At 44.4% G+C, this 20988-nt stretch overlaps 1 protein-coding gene across 1 annotated transcript in view; it reads left to right on the top strand.

The window, feature by feature from the left end:
- Positions 1-3146: 3146 nt before the first annotated feature.
- PREB (prolactin regulatory element binding) overlaps positions 3147-20988 on the top strand; it is a 101265-nt gene continuing 83423 nt past the window's right edge. The window contains exons 1-2 of the mRNA XM_086928142.1: positions 3147-4304; positions 11775-11976. Of these exons, the coding sequence (XP_086784268.1) occupies positions 4170-4304; positions 11775-11976 (337 nt within the window). The 5' untranslated portion in view covers positions 3147-4169. The remainder of the gene's footprint in view (positions 4305-11774; positions 11977-20988) is intronic.

Here is a 20988-nt window from a genome sequence, read left to right as displayed (position 1 = left end):
TTTCGCCCAGGACAGTTCACTTGTGACAGTTTCACTTTTACACCACTGGGAAATTTTTTGGTGCTCTTCAGACCCTAGGCGCTGCCAAAAGCGGATTAATGCCATACAGGCAGTTACCGCCCAAGAGGTAATTCCCAACTCAAGTCTTGCAGCTTGTAACATAGAGGATTTTGGCAATGAGAATAAATTTTTTAGAATATTTCCTTCTTCTTTATCCCAGCCTTGTTTCTCACTTAAGTAAAGCACTTCTGCCCCGTACAAAAATTGGGGGGGGGGGGGGCAACATTGCTAAATAGGCTTTTATGACCAGCCTATCTGAGTTTTCACCATAAACCCTGTTAAATCTCTTTAGTCCCTTCACCGAGGCAGATGCCCTCATTTTAAGTGCCTCCAGATGGGTATACCATTTGAGGTTACTCATAAACCAGATTCCTAGGTATCTATATTCATTCACCCTCTCAAGCAAATTTGTACCTAGACGCCAAGAGAACCAGGATTTATTCTTACCGAAGCATAACATTTTGGTCTTCTCCATGTTCACTATTAACTTTTTATTTAGGCAATATTCATTGAACATGTTTAGTTTTCTCTGGAGACCTATCTGCGTCAGGTCCATAATCACTAAATCGTCTGCATATAGAAGACACGAGACATGATTACCACCCACTTTTGGGCTAGCCCCTTTTACTTCTCTTAGTTTTGCTGGTAAGTTGGCCAAAAACAGGGGAAAAAGCAGAGGGGCAAGTACGCACCCCTGCCTCAAGCCATTTCCGATCTGGATTCTCCCAGATAGTCTACCCTCCTCGTCCAAGATTAACTGGGCCCAGTTTTCCATGTGTAAGGCTTTTATAATCGCCGGTGAACAACCTTTACAACGAAACTTTTACAACGCACTACCATTACAACGCGGTCATTACAACGCAAACCATTACAACGCATTGCGCTGGGGGGCGCTCTAGGATAGGGAATAAGTTTAATTTACTATCCAACACCTTCCCTAGTGTCCACGGGGACTGGTGTTGGAATAGTAAATTAAACTTTTCACTATCCAGCACCCCAAAGCGCTATGCGTTGTAATGGATTGCGATGTAAAAACCGCGTTGTAAAGGCAGGCGTTGTAATAGCCTGCGTTGTAACGTCATACATCCATAATCACCAGTAGATCTCCATTTAGATTGTATCCTTCCAGAGTTGACCATAGCTGTTCCCTGCTCACAAGATCGAAAGCCGCGCGGAAGTCCACAAAACAGCAGAATAAATTGCCCCTCTGTTCTATCGACTTCCGCGCGATGGCCCAAAGAGAAAAACAGTGGTCCACCGTTGAGTGCCCTTCTTTGAACTCCCCCTGTTCTGGGGGTACTATCTGGTTATCCTCTGCCCAGTCCTTTAGTAGGCCTAGAATTACTTTTGAGAATACCTTTTCCCCAATGTCGAGGAGATTTATTAGGCGGTAATTTGGGGAATTTACATCTCCTTTTTTGTGTATAGGTCTAATAATAGCCCCTTTCCAACTTTCTGGTATTAATCCTGTCTTTAGTATCCCGTGAAACATATTTGAGAAGAACTCAGCCCACCAGTCTGGATTCGTTTTTATAATAATTGCTGGTAGGTTGTCTGGGCCGGCAGCTCGAGTTAAGTTTAGACCAGATACTACTCTCCTAATATGACCTGGGGTGAAATGTACTAGTATATCCTCCCTAACTTCAGGCCAGCATGTCGGTATTAATTCCCCTTTACTAGGCCATTTGCCTTATAGTACCTCCAGATAGGCTGCCCACTTATCCTCTGGAACGGAGCACTGCAGGGATCCCACAACTTCCCCCGTGCATTCTTCAATCAATTTCCAGAATCCTTTGACATTTTTTTCTTCAATGGCCTCGAGTAAGTTAACCCAACATCTTTCCTTTAAGGACCTTTTTTTTTCTCTAATTATTGACTTGTATTTTAACCTTGCTTTCTTTAATTCTAGTGATGATATGTCATTATAGCTACGCCTAAGAGCTCTTTCATGCTTCTTAATAGCGGCCTTAGCATTCCGACATTCATCATCAAACCAGGGTTTATTGGCTGGAGGTGCGCTGGCTTTACTTTTTCGCCCACGGTAGGGAAGAGGATGTAAAAAAAAATTTTTTTTAAATAAGTGGGGGTCGGCACGGATCGGAGGTGGCAGAGGTCGGTAGGAAAGTGGATGTAAAAAAATTCATTTTTTAAATAAAGAAAAACCTAACTTCTTGCCGCAATTCCCCTCCATAGTCTTTCGCTCCAGCCGGAACAGGAAGCACACTTAGGCTCCCCATAGCCAATAGCAACGCTGCAGTGTTGTGTTTGGTCTGAGCGCAGTGGTGTGCTCAGACAGGCAGCGGGAACCTAGGCATGTTCTCCACCCAGGCTGTAACATGCAAAGTTTGCATAAATGTTTGGCCGGCCGAGACGGCCAGCCAAACATTCATGTACATTATTTACAGTATGCCCACCACTCCTTCCCGTGCTCTGAGAGTAGAGTAGCCCAGCCCCGCATAGACGTCTCAGCAGGAAGAAATAAATTGATAATAACCTCGAATTATTATCATTTTATTTTTCCATTATGTCACTGCTAAAAAGCATAGAGCGACGCTGCCACTGGCAAAATGTGCAGAGATTTAGTGTTCCTTATAAAGCAAGGGTTAACCTTCCATTTCAGGCAATTTCAAAATATTGTTAGAGCTTCTCAGGAGTCAAAATGGTGTAATTTTTTTATATTTAGTTCGTTTCCGTGCACCTTATTGCTTACATTTATTCGCGAGAAAGTGTCACACATTTGGCTGTTCAATGTCACACTTCCGTGCACTGAAACCAAGGAAATGTCACACATACGCAATCTGAAAACTTGTCAGTTATGTAAGATGAAAACAACCCCCAATTCAATCTTCCATCGGCGCGGGGCGTTCGTTCCTTAGTTTACTTTAACGGCGACAGGACGTCGCCGCGGCACCGGATGCTCAAAATATCCGGTGGCTTGTCCGTCTTTAGTTTCGCACTGTCCCCTCACAAGCATGGCGCCTGACCTGGCAAAAATACGGCTGAATGGGCTACGTGTCACGTGACCCTTGGAGGCGGGGTTAAAGTAGTGGCAGCGCTGACGTGTACGGCAGGATAGTCCTGATGACAAGATCTTCCTGCGCATGCGCGAGTCTACCGGCTCAGTGTCCGGGTCTGAGGGAGCTGTCATAACAGCTGAGATCATCACTGGGGCTGGGGACCGGAAGTAGTGTTGACGAGGTCCCCCAAGGAGCGTTTAGGAGGGAACACTAACTCAGTCATGAGACCAAGGATGGGGCGCGGCAGGAGTCAGGGGATTAGGGGCCGGGGAGAGGACAGGCGGTCGCTGTCAAGGATCTGAGCTTGTTGTTGTGCTGTCTGTGGAGTACGTGGCCACCGGTGCACTCTACCGGGGCGATAACAGTGAAGGGGCTCCGGGGCAGCATTGGGCGCACCGAGAGTTGCTGTACTGGGGCAGCATATGGTGTACTGAGAGTTGCTGTACTGGGGCAGCATAGGGTGTACTGAGAGTTGCTGTACTGGGGCAGCATTGGTACTGGGGCAGCATAGGGTGTACTGAGAGTTGCTGTACTGGAGTATGTGTGTGCCACTGTACTGGTGAGACCGTGCCAGCTCTGGGTTGCCTCTTTTCCTAATCTGGGGGTGACTGCCTGTGTTTGTAAGTACTTTTTACTCCTGTGAATGTTAACTGTGCTTTTGATAGGCTGTGGTAAGCTGACCTTTATGGTAGGAGGCCTTACTGGAGTTACAACTTGCCCCAGTATTGTAGCTTGAGAGCTGCTGCACATATTTTCTGGGGTAATATATACCATAAACCTTCGCCTTGGTGGGAAGTGACTGATTAGGTGATTGTGACCCATTACCTGTGAGATTTTGCAGCTGCACTAGGGTGAATAGTGCGAGTGGACATCTAAAACAGGTTGACTGCTGCCTGAAATGGCAGCAGTTTTGTCCAGATACACCTCTGCCCGTGTCCAGATTGCTTGGCCGTTTGGTATTCAGTAAATCAGTTTTGGAAGGTTCACTAGCTCATCATCTGCTGGTAGCCCCTTCTGTAAATGTAGCAGTACTCGTGGAAGAACAGTTTATTTTCTGGTCCTGTGACAGGAAGCAGTGGCCAAGAAGACATAATGGGGCGCCGCAGCCATCCAGATTTTTACCGGGCTCCTTTCCCTTTGTACACCATTCAGATAGACCCCGAAAGTGGCCTGGTTATCACAGCCGGCGGAGGAGGAGCTGCTCGGACAGGTGTAAAGAATGGAGTGGTAAGTGAGCCTGGTACATCTGAGGGCTGTGGTAAAAGGGGAAGTGAAGCTAGATCCAGCATGCCTGTCTGACGAGTAGAACGCATTGCTGTGGAATAACAATTGTGTATTCTGGTCTTAGTGTTAATGTGTTGGTTGGTATATTGATTCCTGTGTTGGTAACTATGTATGCGAAGTAGTACACATGTTCTCTTTCGTCATGATAATTCTCCCTGCTTTCAAGTTCACCACTGCATGCCCAAGTTGAAGCCTGCAGTTACGCAAACTGTGTAAGAACAAACTCTTTCAAAGTTTGTTCCATATTTAAAGCCTTAGTTTGGTGAGTTTTTGATTCTTTTAGAGCTGTGTAGTCTGTTTTAAAGAGCACGTTTGAAAACTTAAATGTTTTTTTCTACTCCTTCCGTAAGTTAACCAAGAGCTATCCTGCCGAAATGGCCTGCAGTGGTCTTGCCTTGGAAACAGTCATGCAGACCAGTTATGCGTCACCAGGGCTTACGTTGCCATGTGGTATCTCTCCACTTACAGCACAGAAAGTCCTATAATTGGCCACTGAAACAGTCTGGCTGTGCACAAATTGAGTAGTTGTTAAATTATGTGAAATTAAGAGTTGTAACAGAACATTACGCCTATGTAGTTACATTTTTTTGGTTGACAAATTTGCTCACAGTGTGGTTGATGTTTCTGGGCATTTAAGAGTCGGGAAAGCTGCACAATGTGGTGAACATGCAGAAACTCACAATTTTTGGGAGTATTCACAAATAGATTCCCATCCTGTAGGAGAGTTACCCTGTTAAGAACAGGTGGTCATTTGTTTTCAAGATGGGAACGGGAATCAAAACCTTTAAAATTGATGAGAGAGTAGTGGAAGCTGTTTTTTCACTGAAAATGTGTCATGTGCGTGGCTCGTCTATATAGTGTTAGTGCATTACAGGCCTTGATGCTTTTTAACATAGTCCGTATTTGTAAATTGAAATCCATATTAAGTGGGTTCCCTTAGACTAAGTACACCATGCCTTTAAAACAATACCTCAAAAGAAATGTATTTGTCTTGTTTTATTTTGTGTAAGCTGACAGAACGTTTTGCGTACATAAAATTCCTACGTGTTTTCTTCTGCGTTGCTCCTGTTGAAGGGGAGTGTTCCTTTGTCCATTTTTGTAGCATTTTAGCCTGATTGATGAATTCTAAGCTTGCAGCCAGCCCTGTGAAAAAGATCCCTTTGACATGGGAAAACCTTCCTTTTAAATATAAATAAGTCCCCACTATGCAGACCTTGTAGCCCATTAGGGAGGGCACATGGTATTTAAAAGTGGGACATGGAGACATTTTGTGTTACAATGTCCCTGCAGTGACACACCCCCATAAGCTATTTTCACAGTATAAGGCACTGACTGGCCTATGAGAAAACAAGAGTAGAGATTAACATATTAATTCTGCTTTATGAGGTTCGTGGCTAGTTAGAAACACCATTCAACCACTATTTTTAATATGTATTAACATTCCAATTTAATGATAAAGTTAGATTTTTAATGCCTTAACCGCAGCGGTTTTTCCGCCGCGGTGCGGGCGTTCTAAAGGGTGGGCGGGGCGCCGTTGGCCGACAGCAGCACCATCAAGATAGTGCTGGCCGACGGGAGCATGGAAGGGGTTAATGCATATTAAAAATATTTGGCAAAAGTAAATTGTAGAAAGTTACCATTTCCTTGCCAGAAGCACATGAGGGCTAATGTACATCAGTTCTCTAGCACCTGCCCAGTCAGTACTTTACCTTAATCATGTGTGGAAACTGATCATAGAGCAGAAGCGGTGGCCTGGGTGTGGTGGGCGTGTTTCTCTTCCACTTGGGCGAAGGCCATTTAGGATGAACATAGGAACATCATTAACTTTTAAGGCCTGACCTTTCACAAGTAAATGTAAGGTGAGACCTTGGTAAGGAAAACCTTTGTTCTTCAGCCAGGCTGGTCCAACCCCCATGAGAGGAAGCTACCCCGGGCCGTCTCGTGTGACAATAAAGGAGGGATCTACTCATTACCCTGAGCACACCTAAGAGTGGGCACAAAGGGTCTTGACAAGAGAGAAGGGTTTTCCCTGTCTTTAATTTTAGGAGCCAGGTGCACTGTAAGATTGTTTACATTAGGTAAACAGGAACTGCTGAAGAAGTTGGTAAGGGTGCTCATGGGAACTTTTACCCCATTTGTTAGAGAGAAGCTAGATATCTACCCACCCACTAGTTTGTGCCAACCATAAATGTGGCATCACCAAGGCACCCTCTCCACAGAAAGTAAATTATTAATTGGGGTGGATAGCCTAGGTTCAGGGTGGTTGTACATATTGGGGTGGATAGCCTAGGTTCGGGGTGGTTGTACATATACAGGCCAGGGGTGGACAGGTGTCTTGGAAGGAAGAATGAAGGTACACAGCCAAGCACCATGTTCGGCGGGGGGAGGGGTGCCGAGAACGCACAACCGGAGCCCTCACTTGGCCAGGCGGAATGCAGGGGTCTCGGGCTGCGCAAGGTCCTATGTTGTATAAGCTGTTCCATGGATCAATGAGTTGAATGGAGAAACAACAATATTGCTAAACTTGAGTTCAGTGGTTTTCCCAGCTCAGACTCTGGTCAGTGGAATAAGTAACTATGAGCTGCTTCTGTTAGGTTTGCTATGTCAATGGTTATTCAAAAGGTAAGTGGATGGGAGCAGCTTACCCATATCACAGACAGGTCACTTGTATGGTTCAAACCCATCCCCTCGTGGAAACTGCTTAAAATAAATAAATGAAAACTGTACAATTCATACCCTAAGAAACTCGCGTTAAATGACCGGAACTCTCCATTCATGGCCTGCCTATCTACCAAATGAAAGTTTCTGGAGACTCAGAAACACTGCCATATGTCTCCTCTGTGACCTGGGCAAAACCCGTCTCTGTACCCATCATCACCGAAACCTCCACTTATTTACAGGGTCACCTTTTGAAACTCTCACACATTTAATCTCCTTGCAGGCCTAAAAAGAGACGGACACTATTCATTGTCAGGATGACACTCTGGTATTCAGAAAACAATGCATGTTTTTCTATCCTAATCCCACCACTCTTTGGCACATCATCCTCTCTTTCTCCCGCTAGGGCTTAGAAGTAATTGTTATGCAGTGTGCACTCTAGAAATATGTATGATCACTTTTCCAAGCTGTTTAGATACAGAGTTCAGTACAAACAAATGTCTCTAATGTTCAAAACCATACTTGGTACGTAGATCTGCTTGTGACCTTTTTAGGGACTGGCATGCTTGCTATTCGCCACCTGTAGAACATACTTAAAAAAAAAAAAGTCACCTCAAGTTGTTTTGGTCCTTAGAACTCCCTAAACACCACGCATGTGCAGTTCCCTACCTGGCTGGCTTATGCAGCCCCTCAAAATTGTCAGAATGCATCAGAACGCCGCTCCTTCCCCTCGTGCCTGCTGCAACCTCCACTTCCCATCCTGCCCCACTATCTTCACACTGAAATGTGGCCCCCAATGGAAGTGCGTACATTTTGGAACAGTACTCTATGCGTTCTGTTTAATCTCGTCAGGCGTGATGCTCTGGCACCAGGGACCACAAAATTCTTAATGTAACCCTCCCTTTTGCTTATTCCCACATAACACGTGGTTCGTCCGTGTAGCTTATTGGGGCTTCCAACTCTGCACATGCAAATTAATATTAAACGAGAAAATCAGCAAACCGGCGTGGCGTAGTCCAACTCACCCACCCGTTTTATTACAAAAACGCCACAAACAATTGTATTAGAAGTATGGAGCGCAAAATATTGGGCTTATATTCGGGCTGTGAATACCCCTTTTCTTAGCGCAATTGGCTCCATGGGATGGGAGTTACCTTAAGACAGCTGTGAGGCATTGCTGCTTAGCCGCTAGCAACCCATGATTCTCAATACAAGCCTTTTCCTGACCTGCTAACGGGGCTTCTGTCGTGAGGGTGCAGACACTACGAGAATTGGCTTTGCCGTTGAAAGGAAGGGGGAGGTTTTTAAATTTGCATTTCCAAGGCCCTCCCTTCTTTGTCTGTGGAAGGGTCTTTATAGCTATATTACTGCTCTTCTGGCGGGAAGAATGGGGTGAGGCCTGGGAGGGGGTATGGGGTGACAGAGGCGAAGACCTCATTTGCTGTCACATTACCAAGGATTAATGCAAGCCTATGGGAACAAAGGGCAGTGTTTTAGCCGATTTGTACGTGAGGGAGCGGTAAGCGTCGATGAAGAGAATGGGAGAGAAGTAAGGTGGAACTAAACGTAAATAAATAAACAACGTCGGGTAAGGGCAAGAAGCTGCCAAATGTGGAAATGCAAGCAGCAAAGGAAACAAGAGCTGCCGGGAAACTGAAAGTACGGCCGAGCCATGAATAATTAGGGGAGGAGTAGCCGCACAGCACACGCTGGTAGAAGCCCTTTGATGTGCTGTGCGGCGGTGAAAAAATGCAATTAGGAGGGACTGAGGGAGGCTGATGCGCGTGCTTGTTTGGTCACGTGATTCACGTGAACTCAAAGAAAACCGCACGAACGAAACCCTTGGTTTCACGAGTTTTTTGTGCACTTGAATTCTCGCTCCGCTCAATGCGCTTGCGCGCATTGATAGGTCGCGAGACCTAAAAACCAATGGTAAAATGCTGTTACCTTCCTATTTATTTTTTACACAGTTATATTTACAGGCAAATAACCATGTCCCAACATTCCAAAAATCCAACTGGGTTTTCAGAATAACCACCAAAACCTACTCTGCTTCAAATTTCTTTAGTTCAATCAATCAGGATTTATAAAGTGCAGCTACTCAACCGATAGGGTATCCAGGCGCTAATGTACATTTTTCTCATGCATATTTCTCCTAGCCTGAAAATCTGAATACATTTCCTGTTTGTGTAGATGATCAGTATCTTGAAAAGTGAACTTTGCATTATTTCCTTGAAAATGCTGCTAACCTATTTAATTAAAGTTATGACTGGAAAACGTTACTTATTTTTCTAATAGAAAGACACACTCACACAGGCATACACATTTCATTGATGTGATCCTTTCCCCATTATTTGAATAAATATTGTATAACTTTATTATGTTTAGTTCTGTTCTATGGTTTATTTCTTATTTGTAGTGTTATCATTCAGCTGTTGTTCAGTTCACAGCTTATACATTGATATTTCTACGTGTACAAATCAGAAAACTATTATTATAAATCTTAAAGCTTGTTTTCACATCTCTTCTTTTGAGACCTTACTTTCTCTTCTCCGTGTAGGCTGAATAATTCCGCAGTCAGCCCTCACAAAAAGCTTTCATTTAAAAATTTCTATAAATCACGGTCACATTTTTTTAAAACTCATTACCTGTCCGTTTAGGATACTGATTTATCCATTCCACTGCAGTCCTTAACAAGAATGACGCTCATTGCAGTCATTCAGAAAATGTAGAGATATAGGGCCCTTTGTATTGCCTTAGTGATAAATTGAGCCTGAAGGAAAAGATTGCTGAATGTGATATTAGTGAAAAACAAATTCATCATGCGTATCTGCAGACCATCCCTCTAGCCTGTCTAAATCAACCAACTTGGATATTTTGTTTCACAGGTCTCTTGCAAATAGTTTGAAATGTGTGCCATTTCCAATGAATCTTCCTTATAAGGAGAGGCTTTTGACCAGACTGCCCCAGATTTTCCTTTAATATATGTAGTCCCCTAAACTGGTGGCCATTCTTGTATTAGTCTTACTGTGCTTTGAGCGCACCCTAATTTTCAGGTTGGCTAAACTGTCTCTATGATGAGAGCTTCGTTGTCTGTTGTAACCTGTTCTTGCGAGGTTGGGTTCCTTCTTTATGATAGAGCAGGCGTAACCAACGAGTAGCTCTCTTGAAGTAACTCTCAAAGGTGAAGCCAAGCACAGTACTTTATTCAGAGGTTCTGTGCATATTAAAGAAGGCAGTACTAATCAGCTCTTGAACCTTAGAGTGACAGCCATCCAAACTAAAGGTAGGGGCTCATAACACTCTAACACAGACTATCAGCCAGTTGGGTATACTGCATGACCATCTGTTGCCACTCTTCATCTTGCCAAGTCACAAGGAGGGTAGCCATGCAGTAGGACCTACTCTTTCGTTCACACCTTGTGTGTGAACAGTGAGAAGCGAAAGAATGCCAGCAGTAGTTTGCATTGTAAGCTGTGCTGATTTACTGAAGTGTGGGGCTGCAGGAACCAGGGTGGAAAAGTTAGTTGGATGCATGATTAGATCAAAAGCTGAGGCAAGGAAGGTATGGATCCAGAACAGAGGCAATTAAGAGCCTCATGTGCATTCGTCTATTTATGCATGTGTGCACATTATGTATATCTGTGATATTGTGTAGCTCTCTAATAAATAGTGTCACTCCCTGGAAGGTGTACCTGGTGCCTAGGAGCACAGAAAGTATATGCTACCCTCATCACAACATGTTCATCTTTGGCTCACTTGTGTACGCTCATGGCATAATGTGGCAGTGGTACACTAATTGCTATCCATAAGATATTTTGGGCATTCTTGATCTAGTTATGGCATTCCAGCAGCCAACACTGACATATTTAAAGCATTACTCAACTACTTTTAACTATCCTTGACGTAATGGTGGCTGCCCCTCAGGTAATAATGACCATGATTAACATATCGTTTACATCCTGGCCATTGTGGTGTCTAGCCTTGTCATAGCGATGATTCTGATGTACTGGTGGACATCATTGGCATTTTAAAGGCATCTTTGGTGCTCTGGTGGGCATCAATGGCCTATGAGCATTTTACCTGGTATTTGAAGCAAAACATGTCCATGTGAGGTATTTGTACATGGGCATGTATGAAGGTGATGTTTGGGGACTGTGCATGTCCTAGAAATGAAAACGAACATTTTGAAGGCAAAAATGACCCCCCCCCCCCCCCCCCCCAATTTTTTTCTGAAAAATTGTATCTGGTAACAATAAATGTTTTAAGAGTACTGATGGGAGACAAGGTTGCAATTCCACACTACATTTAAAGTTGATAATTGAATGATAACTCAAGCTCAGTTGGGGAGATTTATGTCCTTTTTACCTGATGTCACATGATGCTCTGGGTGGCATTTAATTCTTCAGATGGACGCATTTAATATTGATAATCCTTTTCCTGGCATTTCTGCTGGTAACCTCGTCTGAGATGCTTGGGTGGTAACTATTTAAACTCCTGCTAAGGGTGGTCTTAGTGTAAAGTTAATATATGTGGTCACTATTCTAAATTGATAACATTTGGTAGTAGCTCGGGAGGACTTTCCTTGGGTTCAAATAGTCATTGCTGCAAAAAACATTGAAGACCCCTGAGGTAGAGCCACATTGAAAATTGTGTTTGTACTCTGATCAAGCCTTCTTTGAGACAGACCAAGAACAGGCTACTGTAATTTGTGGGGTTGCCTCGGTTTTTATGGTGTCTTCTCTTTCTCCTCAGCACTTCCTGCGTTTGGAGCAGATTAATGGCAAACTTAGTGCCTCCCTTCTCCACTCGCATGACACAGAGACTCGGGCTCCCATGAACATGTCACTGGCTGATAATGTCATGGCAGTAGGACAGGACGCCAGCTGTCACCTCCTCAAGTTCACGATTCAGAAGGCGGAGGAGAAAAAAGTTCAAAACGGGCCAGAAAAGGCTGGTAAGACTGATTTTATCTTTTGATTTGCAACTCTCCGAATTGGAAGCTGTCAACAGTATCGAGTCTTATTATAAAAAATTCTTTGAATATGAGAAGTCGTCAAATGGATCTTATTTTCCAAATCGTTAATGTCAATGATTTCTTTGTTTTGCTGACTCTTGCTGTCCATTGTCACGAGAATGTCTCAGGTCAAATTAGAGCCCATTTAATCTGCAGCTACGATACCCATACTTCTGACTTGATCACCAGTGTTGTTTTCTTTTTTTTGTCACAGTTTGCACCATCACACTGTGTGTTTGCCCTTTTTCAGATTCGGGAAACTAACTGTCATTTCCACCCTTTTAAGTTATGTTCCACACTGTGCGTGAATTCCAAAGCCCTTTTAAGTGAGATCTATGTTATGTGCAACACTGATGCACATCAAAACTTTGCTTTGGCCTTCAGAGTGGTAATTTTCAAACAATAAAATGTTAACTTTCATAGGTATAGGGACTTCAAAGCCTCGACACAAAAACATACACTGAGAAGTGTATGTGTTTTTGTTTTGCTTTGTTCATCTAGGAAAGGCGTCCGCCAAAAGGCACCCATTTTTAGGTCTCGCCTGGCGTTAACTGCGCGCATGTGCTGCTCTCGCCATGGCGAGGGCCTTTTGGAAACAATACGGATTCCAAGCGTGCACGCAGTGGGACAGAAGATGTGCACACGGGGACTGGATGCTTTACTGGCGGTGTGACACTCTGGGGACTTTTTTTTTTGTGCGCGGCTCCTGACGGCGGACTCGGCAAAAACGTACGTTTTTATGCATCAGGACTCGGCTTCAAAGGTAAGCTTTTGATGTGTCTGGGCTGAGGCTTGGTTGCGCGTGAGATGTGCGGTCAGCGGCATGCACCTATTTGTATCGGCCCAGTAGTGACCGCGTGCTCTGTGCAGTGTATGCGTTACACGGACCGGGAGATACCACCTAGCAGGATGTTGCACCTCTTCGCAGTTAGTCGCTGCTGCTGCATTAACTGAAGCGCTTCTCCTTGGCTTCGGAAGAGGCCTTACAAAGGAAGGTAGCCCCTGTAGAGGGGCTGTAGCGGCCTGGGCAAAAAGCAGGCCTTGCAGATGTGGAAGCGGGCGGGGGGGTTGCAGCAGTCTCTAGGTGTGGTGTAGGGCGTGCAGCTGTCCCTAGGTGTAGTGCATAGGGTGCTGCGTCCCTAGGTATGGTGTAGGGGGTGCTGCGTCCCTAGGTGTGGTGCAGGGAGTGCTGCAGTCCCTAGGTGTGGTGCACAACAGGCCATTCCATCACTGTCGCACCCAGCTATATATACACAACAACCAACATACACCTAAAACCGGCCATGACTATTGGCTTTATCAATAATCGTTAGGTGTTTAGGATAAAGCATTGTACAAGAGTAACATGCCACACTGGGGAAAAAAAAGAACCATCATCCTAAAAAAAAAAGCTAATATTTTTAGGGAATGCAAAATTAAATAAAACAAGTGAAATATTTACTAAATCACCGACGTCGATTACATTAACAGTTTTTGCATTAATTGTTCATAAATCGATCAGTGTTTTTACTGGTTAGGGACAGGACAATGGTATAGGGGCCAATAGGGACTTTTTCAATGTTTATTTTTAATTTCTACCGATCTGGAGTCCTGGATAGAACTGGCCCATTTAAAGCCCTGCTACTCTCTATGCCTGTCTGTAGGGAAACAGCCATAGGTGGTGATAGCATTCAGCATAACAAAGTCCATTATTTACCAATATACAAATGCGATTAATTGACTCACTCCTCTCTCCCAACAATCCCCTCTCCATGTGTGTTTTTTGGTTTTATTTTGATTTATAAAAATAAGGCAGGAAGGGAATCCTAATACTCTTCCATGTATCTCTGATGCTGTCTTGCTCCCAGCATTACATTGCAACTGCCTGAGAATCTAGCTCGGCAAGAGACATGGGGATGGCTTCTCCCAGTGCTGTCTACAGACATTAACCACTGCTACACTACAAGGTATTTCTAGCGCACTCTTCTTTCTCTTACACCATGCAGCAGCAATTGAACTCTAAAGTGCTTTAAATAATTTTACAAATCTGCGTGAACTACACTCCAGGTAGGCCGATTGTTGCTCCACCCACTTCCCCCGTTACTCTCTCCCACATCCCACTATACACGCTCTACTCCCAATACCACCATCCTCTCTCCCCCCCCCCTCCCTCCACACCTCTCTCCTCTCTATACTTCCTACTCATACAAACTACCTTTCTTTACCTCCTTACACTGCATTACTTCAACTCTCACCTCCCCCTGCCACCCCCCAAATTGTAAAGGGTGTGAATGTCTGATTGTGTAGTCGCACACGTTAATTTTGGGTGATGCTGTCTGCGATGTACATTGTGTGGCCTTGGACTGTGCACACATTGTGAATGGTGCTGCCAGTGCTCTGGTTGCATGGTGCTGCTGGCCCACGTTGTGGAGTGTGTTCACTGCCTCAGATTGCAGGAGTGCTCAAGTTGTGTGGTGCTGGAGGTGCACACATGTTTGCGTGACACTGACCCTGTCATCAATAAGGCCGCACCGGAAGCCTTGCAGGACAGCTGTCCGTTACAAATTGTCTGCCACACGTGTTGCAGGTGCACAGCAGCAGTGCGACCGCCTTCAAAAATAAGCATTTGCAATGCAATAGGTCTCGCATTTACACAAGTTTCTGCTATTAGCATTGTAAATGACAATGACTTTTATTTATGTTTAAAAAAACAAAAATAAAAGGCATTGTCGTTTGCAATGTCAGTAGCTCAAACTAGCGTAAATGCGAGACCTATTGCATTACATAGACAAGCAATGTCATATGGAGAATTTTCAGGAAAAAGCCGTGGCCCGATGTAGCATTCAGTAAACAAACTTTCCCAAAACTAGGCAACAGGCAAGCCCAAATTTAAATATACTTTGGCAAAATTCACCATAAATTAAACAGGCAATACGGACACTCTTTAGGAGGTGACTGATTCAACCCTTACATGCATTATCACTTAAATGTGATGGAAATCATTCAAATATCCAGTGATCCTATAGTTGGCATATAATATGCGTCGGCTCTCGAAAGCATGCTCTTGATGCAAACTATCCTGGAATCTGTACATTCAAGAAAAAAGTCACGTCTCAAAACCTGAAATTTCTTTGAACAGATAGCGAGTATCATCACCAACTAGTAGCACGTTTGATGTCTCTTTTAAACCTGTTAGTGACAGAAGGCCGGAAGAATTTGGACTCCAATTAAAGTAAAAATTTTACATCTAAAAGTAAAGATATTGACCAGCGTAGTTTTACTTTATGTTCAAACAACATTTCAAAGGACATTCCTAAATAGAACTAAATTTTGATTCCCCATTTCTAAGAATTTCTCCACTTTAAGTTAAAAAACGTGAACAGGTAAAACGCATAGCTTATAAAGCTGTACAATCAGACAATCCACTTTTAGATACTCGAAACACTTGTCAAGGAAAACTGGGCCTTGTTTTTCAAAGCTCAAAACATTCCAGCTTGGATCACAAAAACAAGAGCCGCAGAAACCGGCTTAGTTAGCCAAATCTCTTTAGACGAAACTGTGCATAGGAAAATCAAATTAGAAGCCACAGAGTGGCATACATCTAGCAGGATTGGGAGGCTCTCCCCTTTAACGGGCAAATGACATGCTATTTTGAAGAAGCTATGGCGGTGCAGCAATATGGGTAGTCGCAAGGATAGTGATGGGCATCCCCCTGATCTTACTTTAAATATATATTTATGGGCTAAATCAGTGAGTTTGCATACTTGAAAGGGCAGTGACTTGCTATTATTCACAATAACAATGTGCAAAACATGGCGGTCTCACTGCGGGGACGTTCCGTCTATGTCTAAATCACAAGCTGGCTTGGAGTGATAATGCTTATTTGTCCAAGAGTATTTCCTGGTTTACAACCTCGTGTTATGCCATCTTTTTTCTGTATAGTGCTTTTTGCCACCGTAAGAAACCCTGAAAGCACTGAGGGAGAAGAAAGGATTACAGAGGAACATGTTTTTGAAAAAGTTGCGCGCGTGAGAGAGAGGGGGACTGGGAGGTGAGCCCGGGAGTGATGTGTGTACGTGCAGTCTGCTCATTTTCAAGCACTGCACTCGTGGTGCGCCCCTGCTTGCTCCCGCAAGGTGGATGCTGCCACAAGCACAAGTGTGTGCTTTAAAATAAGAAGAGCGATGGCTAAAGGCCCTCCTATGCAGCGAATGCGCGCTGCGTAGGCGAGACCTCGAAATGCACTAGGTTCTCGCCTTTCATTAAGTTAAAGCCATTTGCTTTGCTATACAATACCATTAACAAAACAAATGGGTTTAACTTAATCAATAGCTAGACCTGTTGCATTTTCTTTTTAAAATTTTTGAAAACCTTTATTTGTGCAATCATAAAAGTACAAATACGGGCCCACAACCCTCAGGCCGGCAACGAATACTGTTTAAGCACCAGTGCATGCAATACGGCGACGCAATAGCACATCAACATCAATAAGCGAGCATTCAACAGTTACACTGTAAAGCACGTGCTACCACGTCTCAGGAGCATTGAAGGTTAATTTTAAAAGTTTTCTGTAGCAACCATTAAAGTCCAACTGTTCCATTTCAAGTGAAAAGAGAAACTATAAACTAAGAAAGCAGGGTCCATGTAGGCGTGATATAACAGTAGCGACAGAGTCACACATAGATCAGCAACCCAAATGTCAAATCCCCCCAGGCGGCATGGCGGCCCATAAAGTGTGCAACAAGGTATCAGAGTCAACATCCTAACAAGTGTCTACCGCCACCCGCCCACCAGCAACACCGACACGGACCCAAGGTTGAAAAGAAAAGAGGAAATAAAATAAGGAAGAAAAACAAGGCACCATAGAAACAGAAAAAAGAACTAAAAACCCATCCCCAACCCCCACCCTACACGCATGCAGAGGCTATGGCCTAACCCCCCCCCCCCCCCCCCCCCAGCAGTGTGTCTGTCGCCCAATAAACCTGAAATATAGAAGAAGAAAGTGAAAGAAGAAAAAAAGGTAATATCATAACGCCTAAGATATAGGGAGCAAGAAAAGAGTAGCCTAATCTAAGACTCCCAGAAAACACGTCGGGAGGAGGTCAGTTCCACATACTCCCGGACACCACCGGCCCCATAAGCATCTTCCACCCCAAGTATCATCAGCACAACAGAAATAGCAAACAGTACTGCAGATGGGGAGAGTTATTTCTAAATGTGCAAGCAAATCAGACAAAAAGCAGTCCCAACCTAGTCCCCGCCCGTCAGTGCGTCCATTCCACTAAAGAAATCGCCTAGCCCTGGCCTGATCTCGGATGTCCCCACGTACCCATCCCTCATGAAAAGCCACCACCTTCGGAGAGAAAGAGAAAACCCGCCCCAATGAGAACAAAGAGGCAAAATGGCCGCACTTGGTAAGGAAGAGATGTCCAAGGACAAGATGGACGTTGCCAGTCCCAAACAGAGCCAACACATAAAAGGAGCTGCATTTTCAAAGCAGTAATACTGTGCAGTGTAGAAGATATCAATGTCTCTATTGAATAGGCACAGTCAAACAGGATAGTCAGGTATTGCAGCAGCGGCTCCATGGACGCCGTGGGCGAGGTTGTGTGCTGCACCAGGGAGAGAGACATTGTAGCAGCGCTAGGGCGAACGGACCGCAGCCCACACTCTGTATCATCGCCAAGCAGCTTTTCCGTCACACACTCCCGCGGCAACAATGTTTCACAGCCAGGGATCAGCGGATGCTGATCAACATAGCAAGGAGAGCGGACTGGCAAAGTATAGCCCGATCTAATCGCAAATCCGTCCAGCTTCTCTCCCAACAGTCTCGAGCTCTCACGCCACTCGTCTTTCAGTTGAGTAAGAGCAATAATAACAGAAGCGCGGGTTAATGGCGGCTGATCATCCATTACCTCCGTGGTACGTGGCGCAGTAGACAGGTCCACTTCCCATTCGGGTACGAGCTGGGCACACCGGGCAGGAGCCGAGGCGCCGTCCGCCATTACTGCTGAGGAGCCAGCCATCATGTCCCTGCCGTCAGGGACAACAAAGGATTACAGGCGAGGTCAGCGCTATGGTGCGACTAGCAATCCCCTCGGGACAGGACAAGTCCGCGATCGTGAACGGCATATAGCGATGAGTCCCTCTCCGCCCGGCCCAGGCAGAGGCGAGGCAAGGAAAGAGCCCCGGCAGCCGGAGCACCTCCGACACTGGAGGAAACAAAGCGCGGCTCACCTTCAGCGTCCCGCAGATGAAAGCGGTAAATTAGTCTCCCAGCTGGCCAGCACTACCCTCCACAACAGCGCCCGGTGCAAACGACCGCAGATCCCATCGATCAACACAGGATGTCAGCGCCGCTCCAGCACGATCGGCCCCCGCAGCTGAAGCAGTCACAGGCGGCGCGCTGTATCGCAGGTCCCGGGTCCAGGGCTAGGGTAGGCGTCGGCAGACATCTCGACGAAACCTCAGGTTAGCAGACAGGTAGGGACACCGGAGGAACACCAACAGCACCAGAAAACTTTCCTAAACATCCCGCTGGTACGCAACAACAGGATAGTGGACAGGACAGCTGTGCGGGACACAAAGGCTCGGGGAGCCGGGAGACTACACGTCCGTCTCCGCGGCCATCTTGGCTCCTCCCCGAGACCTGTTGCATTTTCAATGCTTGTTTTTGAATTCAGTGCTCTTGTGCTGTACTTCCAACAGTGGACATGGTTACAGGTGAATGGCATGCACATTAAGTTATTAAAGTGAAAGTTGCAAAACTGTTGTTCCTTACGACATAATGTTAAATAAAAAGCATGTATCTTTCTGCAATTTACCACGCCCTCTACTGTAGACAACTCATTAGCATCTGGAAAAAGATAGATACTTCAGTTTGTAACCAGACTTGGGGAAAAAAAAAGGACTAGTGAAGTATTTTGTGTTGTTTGCACATTATAGACTTGCTGTAAGAGGCATCTCTACATTGTCAATAAAAGCATATTATATTTTGTGTGATCATTCCAAAATCCAATTCTTCCATATCGCCTAAACCTCTCTGAATGAAGGTGCAACCATTGAATTTTATCGGGTAGCTATAGTGTCATATCATGTCTAACTTCAGAATGCTGTTGGGTGGCCAGTTGTCTGTGTAGTGGAGCACACACTTCTAGGTGGTTGGTATTTCCCTATCAGCTTCTAAAGTTAAGGGTGGCCTGTCTCCTATACAATTTGTGTCACAGAAGCAATCTGTAAATACTCATTCTTATACACGAAGTCCTTTAAGGACGCACATAGACGGTACATCATGATCCCTTGCAGTTGACCCTGACTTCTTGGCTATGGCCCATTTACAGATCTATCATCAGATGCCCTCAAAGCTGCTGTGTTGTCAATTGCCTTCGACCATCCTTCTTAACAAAAGTGCAGGGACTGTGTTGTGACGAAGGGCTGACCTGGGAGTTAGTACAGAAAAAAAAACGTGGCATCTGTACTAGGACTATCCGAACAGGCCAGATAAAGGGGATTTCTTTAGTATTGTTGCAGTCTACGTTTAGTATCAGTCTTGGCTCCATTTAATGTTATATCTCTAACCTCCATTTAATGAAAAAAGTCCATAACAACGGCTGTAGATTGTGAACCACCAAAACTGTCTGAAAAGCACTGTTTTTTGTGACTAGTACAAACATTTAAATTTTTCTTTACTTAGTTCTTGATATAGTTCGATCCTTTCCACAGAAAGGTTGTTGTAGTGCTTTAAAGAGACAGTGGGGATAATTGTAATGCAATTTGATGAAGTGATACTTCAAACATAGTTCCTCATTCAATGTGCCCCTGGGATTCCGATGAGGCTCGTTGCCAGCAGTTTCAGTATTAAAGGTGTCATCCTAAATCTACAGATCCTGTGCATTTCAACCGGGACATTTACAGCCAGATTCATCATCGGCATGTTTTGCGAGTCTGTAATAGCGATTTATAAGGAATCGCTATTACAGACTCGCAAAACTGGATTCATGTAGGAATCGCAATATTTATTGCGATTCCTACAGCTTCCTTATTTGCGATTAGCTAATTGCTAATCGCAAATAAGGAATAACTCCCCATTCATTCCTATGGGCCTAAAGGCCCATAGGAATGAATGGGAAGACATATCAATGTGCGAATCGCTATTAGCGATTCGCATTTTGATTTTGCGATTTCAAGGGTGCAGGGGTGCCCAATGGACACCCTGTTGCACCCCTGAAATGTACATGTAGCCTGATGTTTCGCACACACATGTCCAAAGGACATGTGTGTGTGTGTGTGTGTGTGTAACATACCAGTTAGAAAAATGCACTTTAGTGCATTTTTCTAAGTTTTCGCTATTTACCACGAAGTTGCAGCCAGGAACACAAGAATATAAATATATGCATGGCTTCCTAGGCTTTCCACTTGAAATTAAATGTCAGTACCAGATCCATTACTGCAGCGCTTCTATTCAAATATTTATATATTTGTGTGCAAGTACTTTCCTATACCATAAATCTCAAATTTAGGGCAGTTAATTTAATATAACCTGCACAAACCATCCATATTACAAATTTTATAATGTAATGTACATTATATGAAAGGAATGCAGATTGTCAAATCCTAGCGTGCTACTGTTCACATGGGCAGCATATTTACCCAGGGTAACACAAAAAATCAGTGTGTAAATTACCATGTATAGCTTACCGCCACTGTCGTAAAAGTGCAGTTCCTTCACCACAAAACCACTGCCTTAATGATTATGGGGTTATTCCTCCAGTGGCTGGGGCAGGAGAGTGGTTGGAATGCTGAAGTGATGCCTTTCACCCGGGGCTAAATAGGGCCCTTTGTAGTAGCACATTACATATACTAGCCTAATCAAATACTCATTAAATTGTTGCTATATTCTATAGTAAAATTATTATTACATCAAGATTGTTTAAAATAGGTGCTGCTGCCTTTCATCAATGAGATTCTGCCATG

This window comes from Lissotriton vulgaris, chromosome 6 (assembly GCF_964263255.1).
Source record: "Lissotriton vulgaris chromosome 6, aLisVul1.2, whole genome shotgun sequence".
NCBI lineage: Eukaryota > Metazoa > Chordata > Amphibia > Caudata > Salamandridae > Lissotriton > Lissotriton vulgaris.
This window is presented reverse-complemented; position numbering and strand designations above follow the sequence as displayed.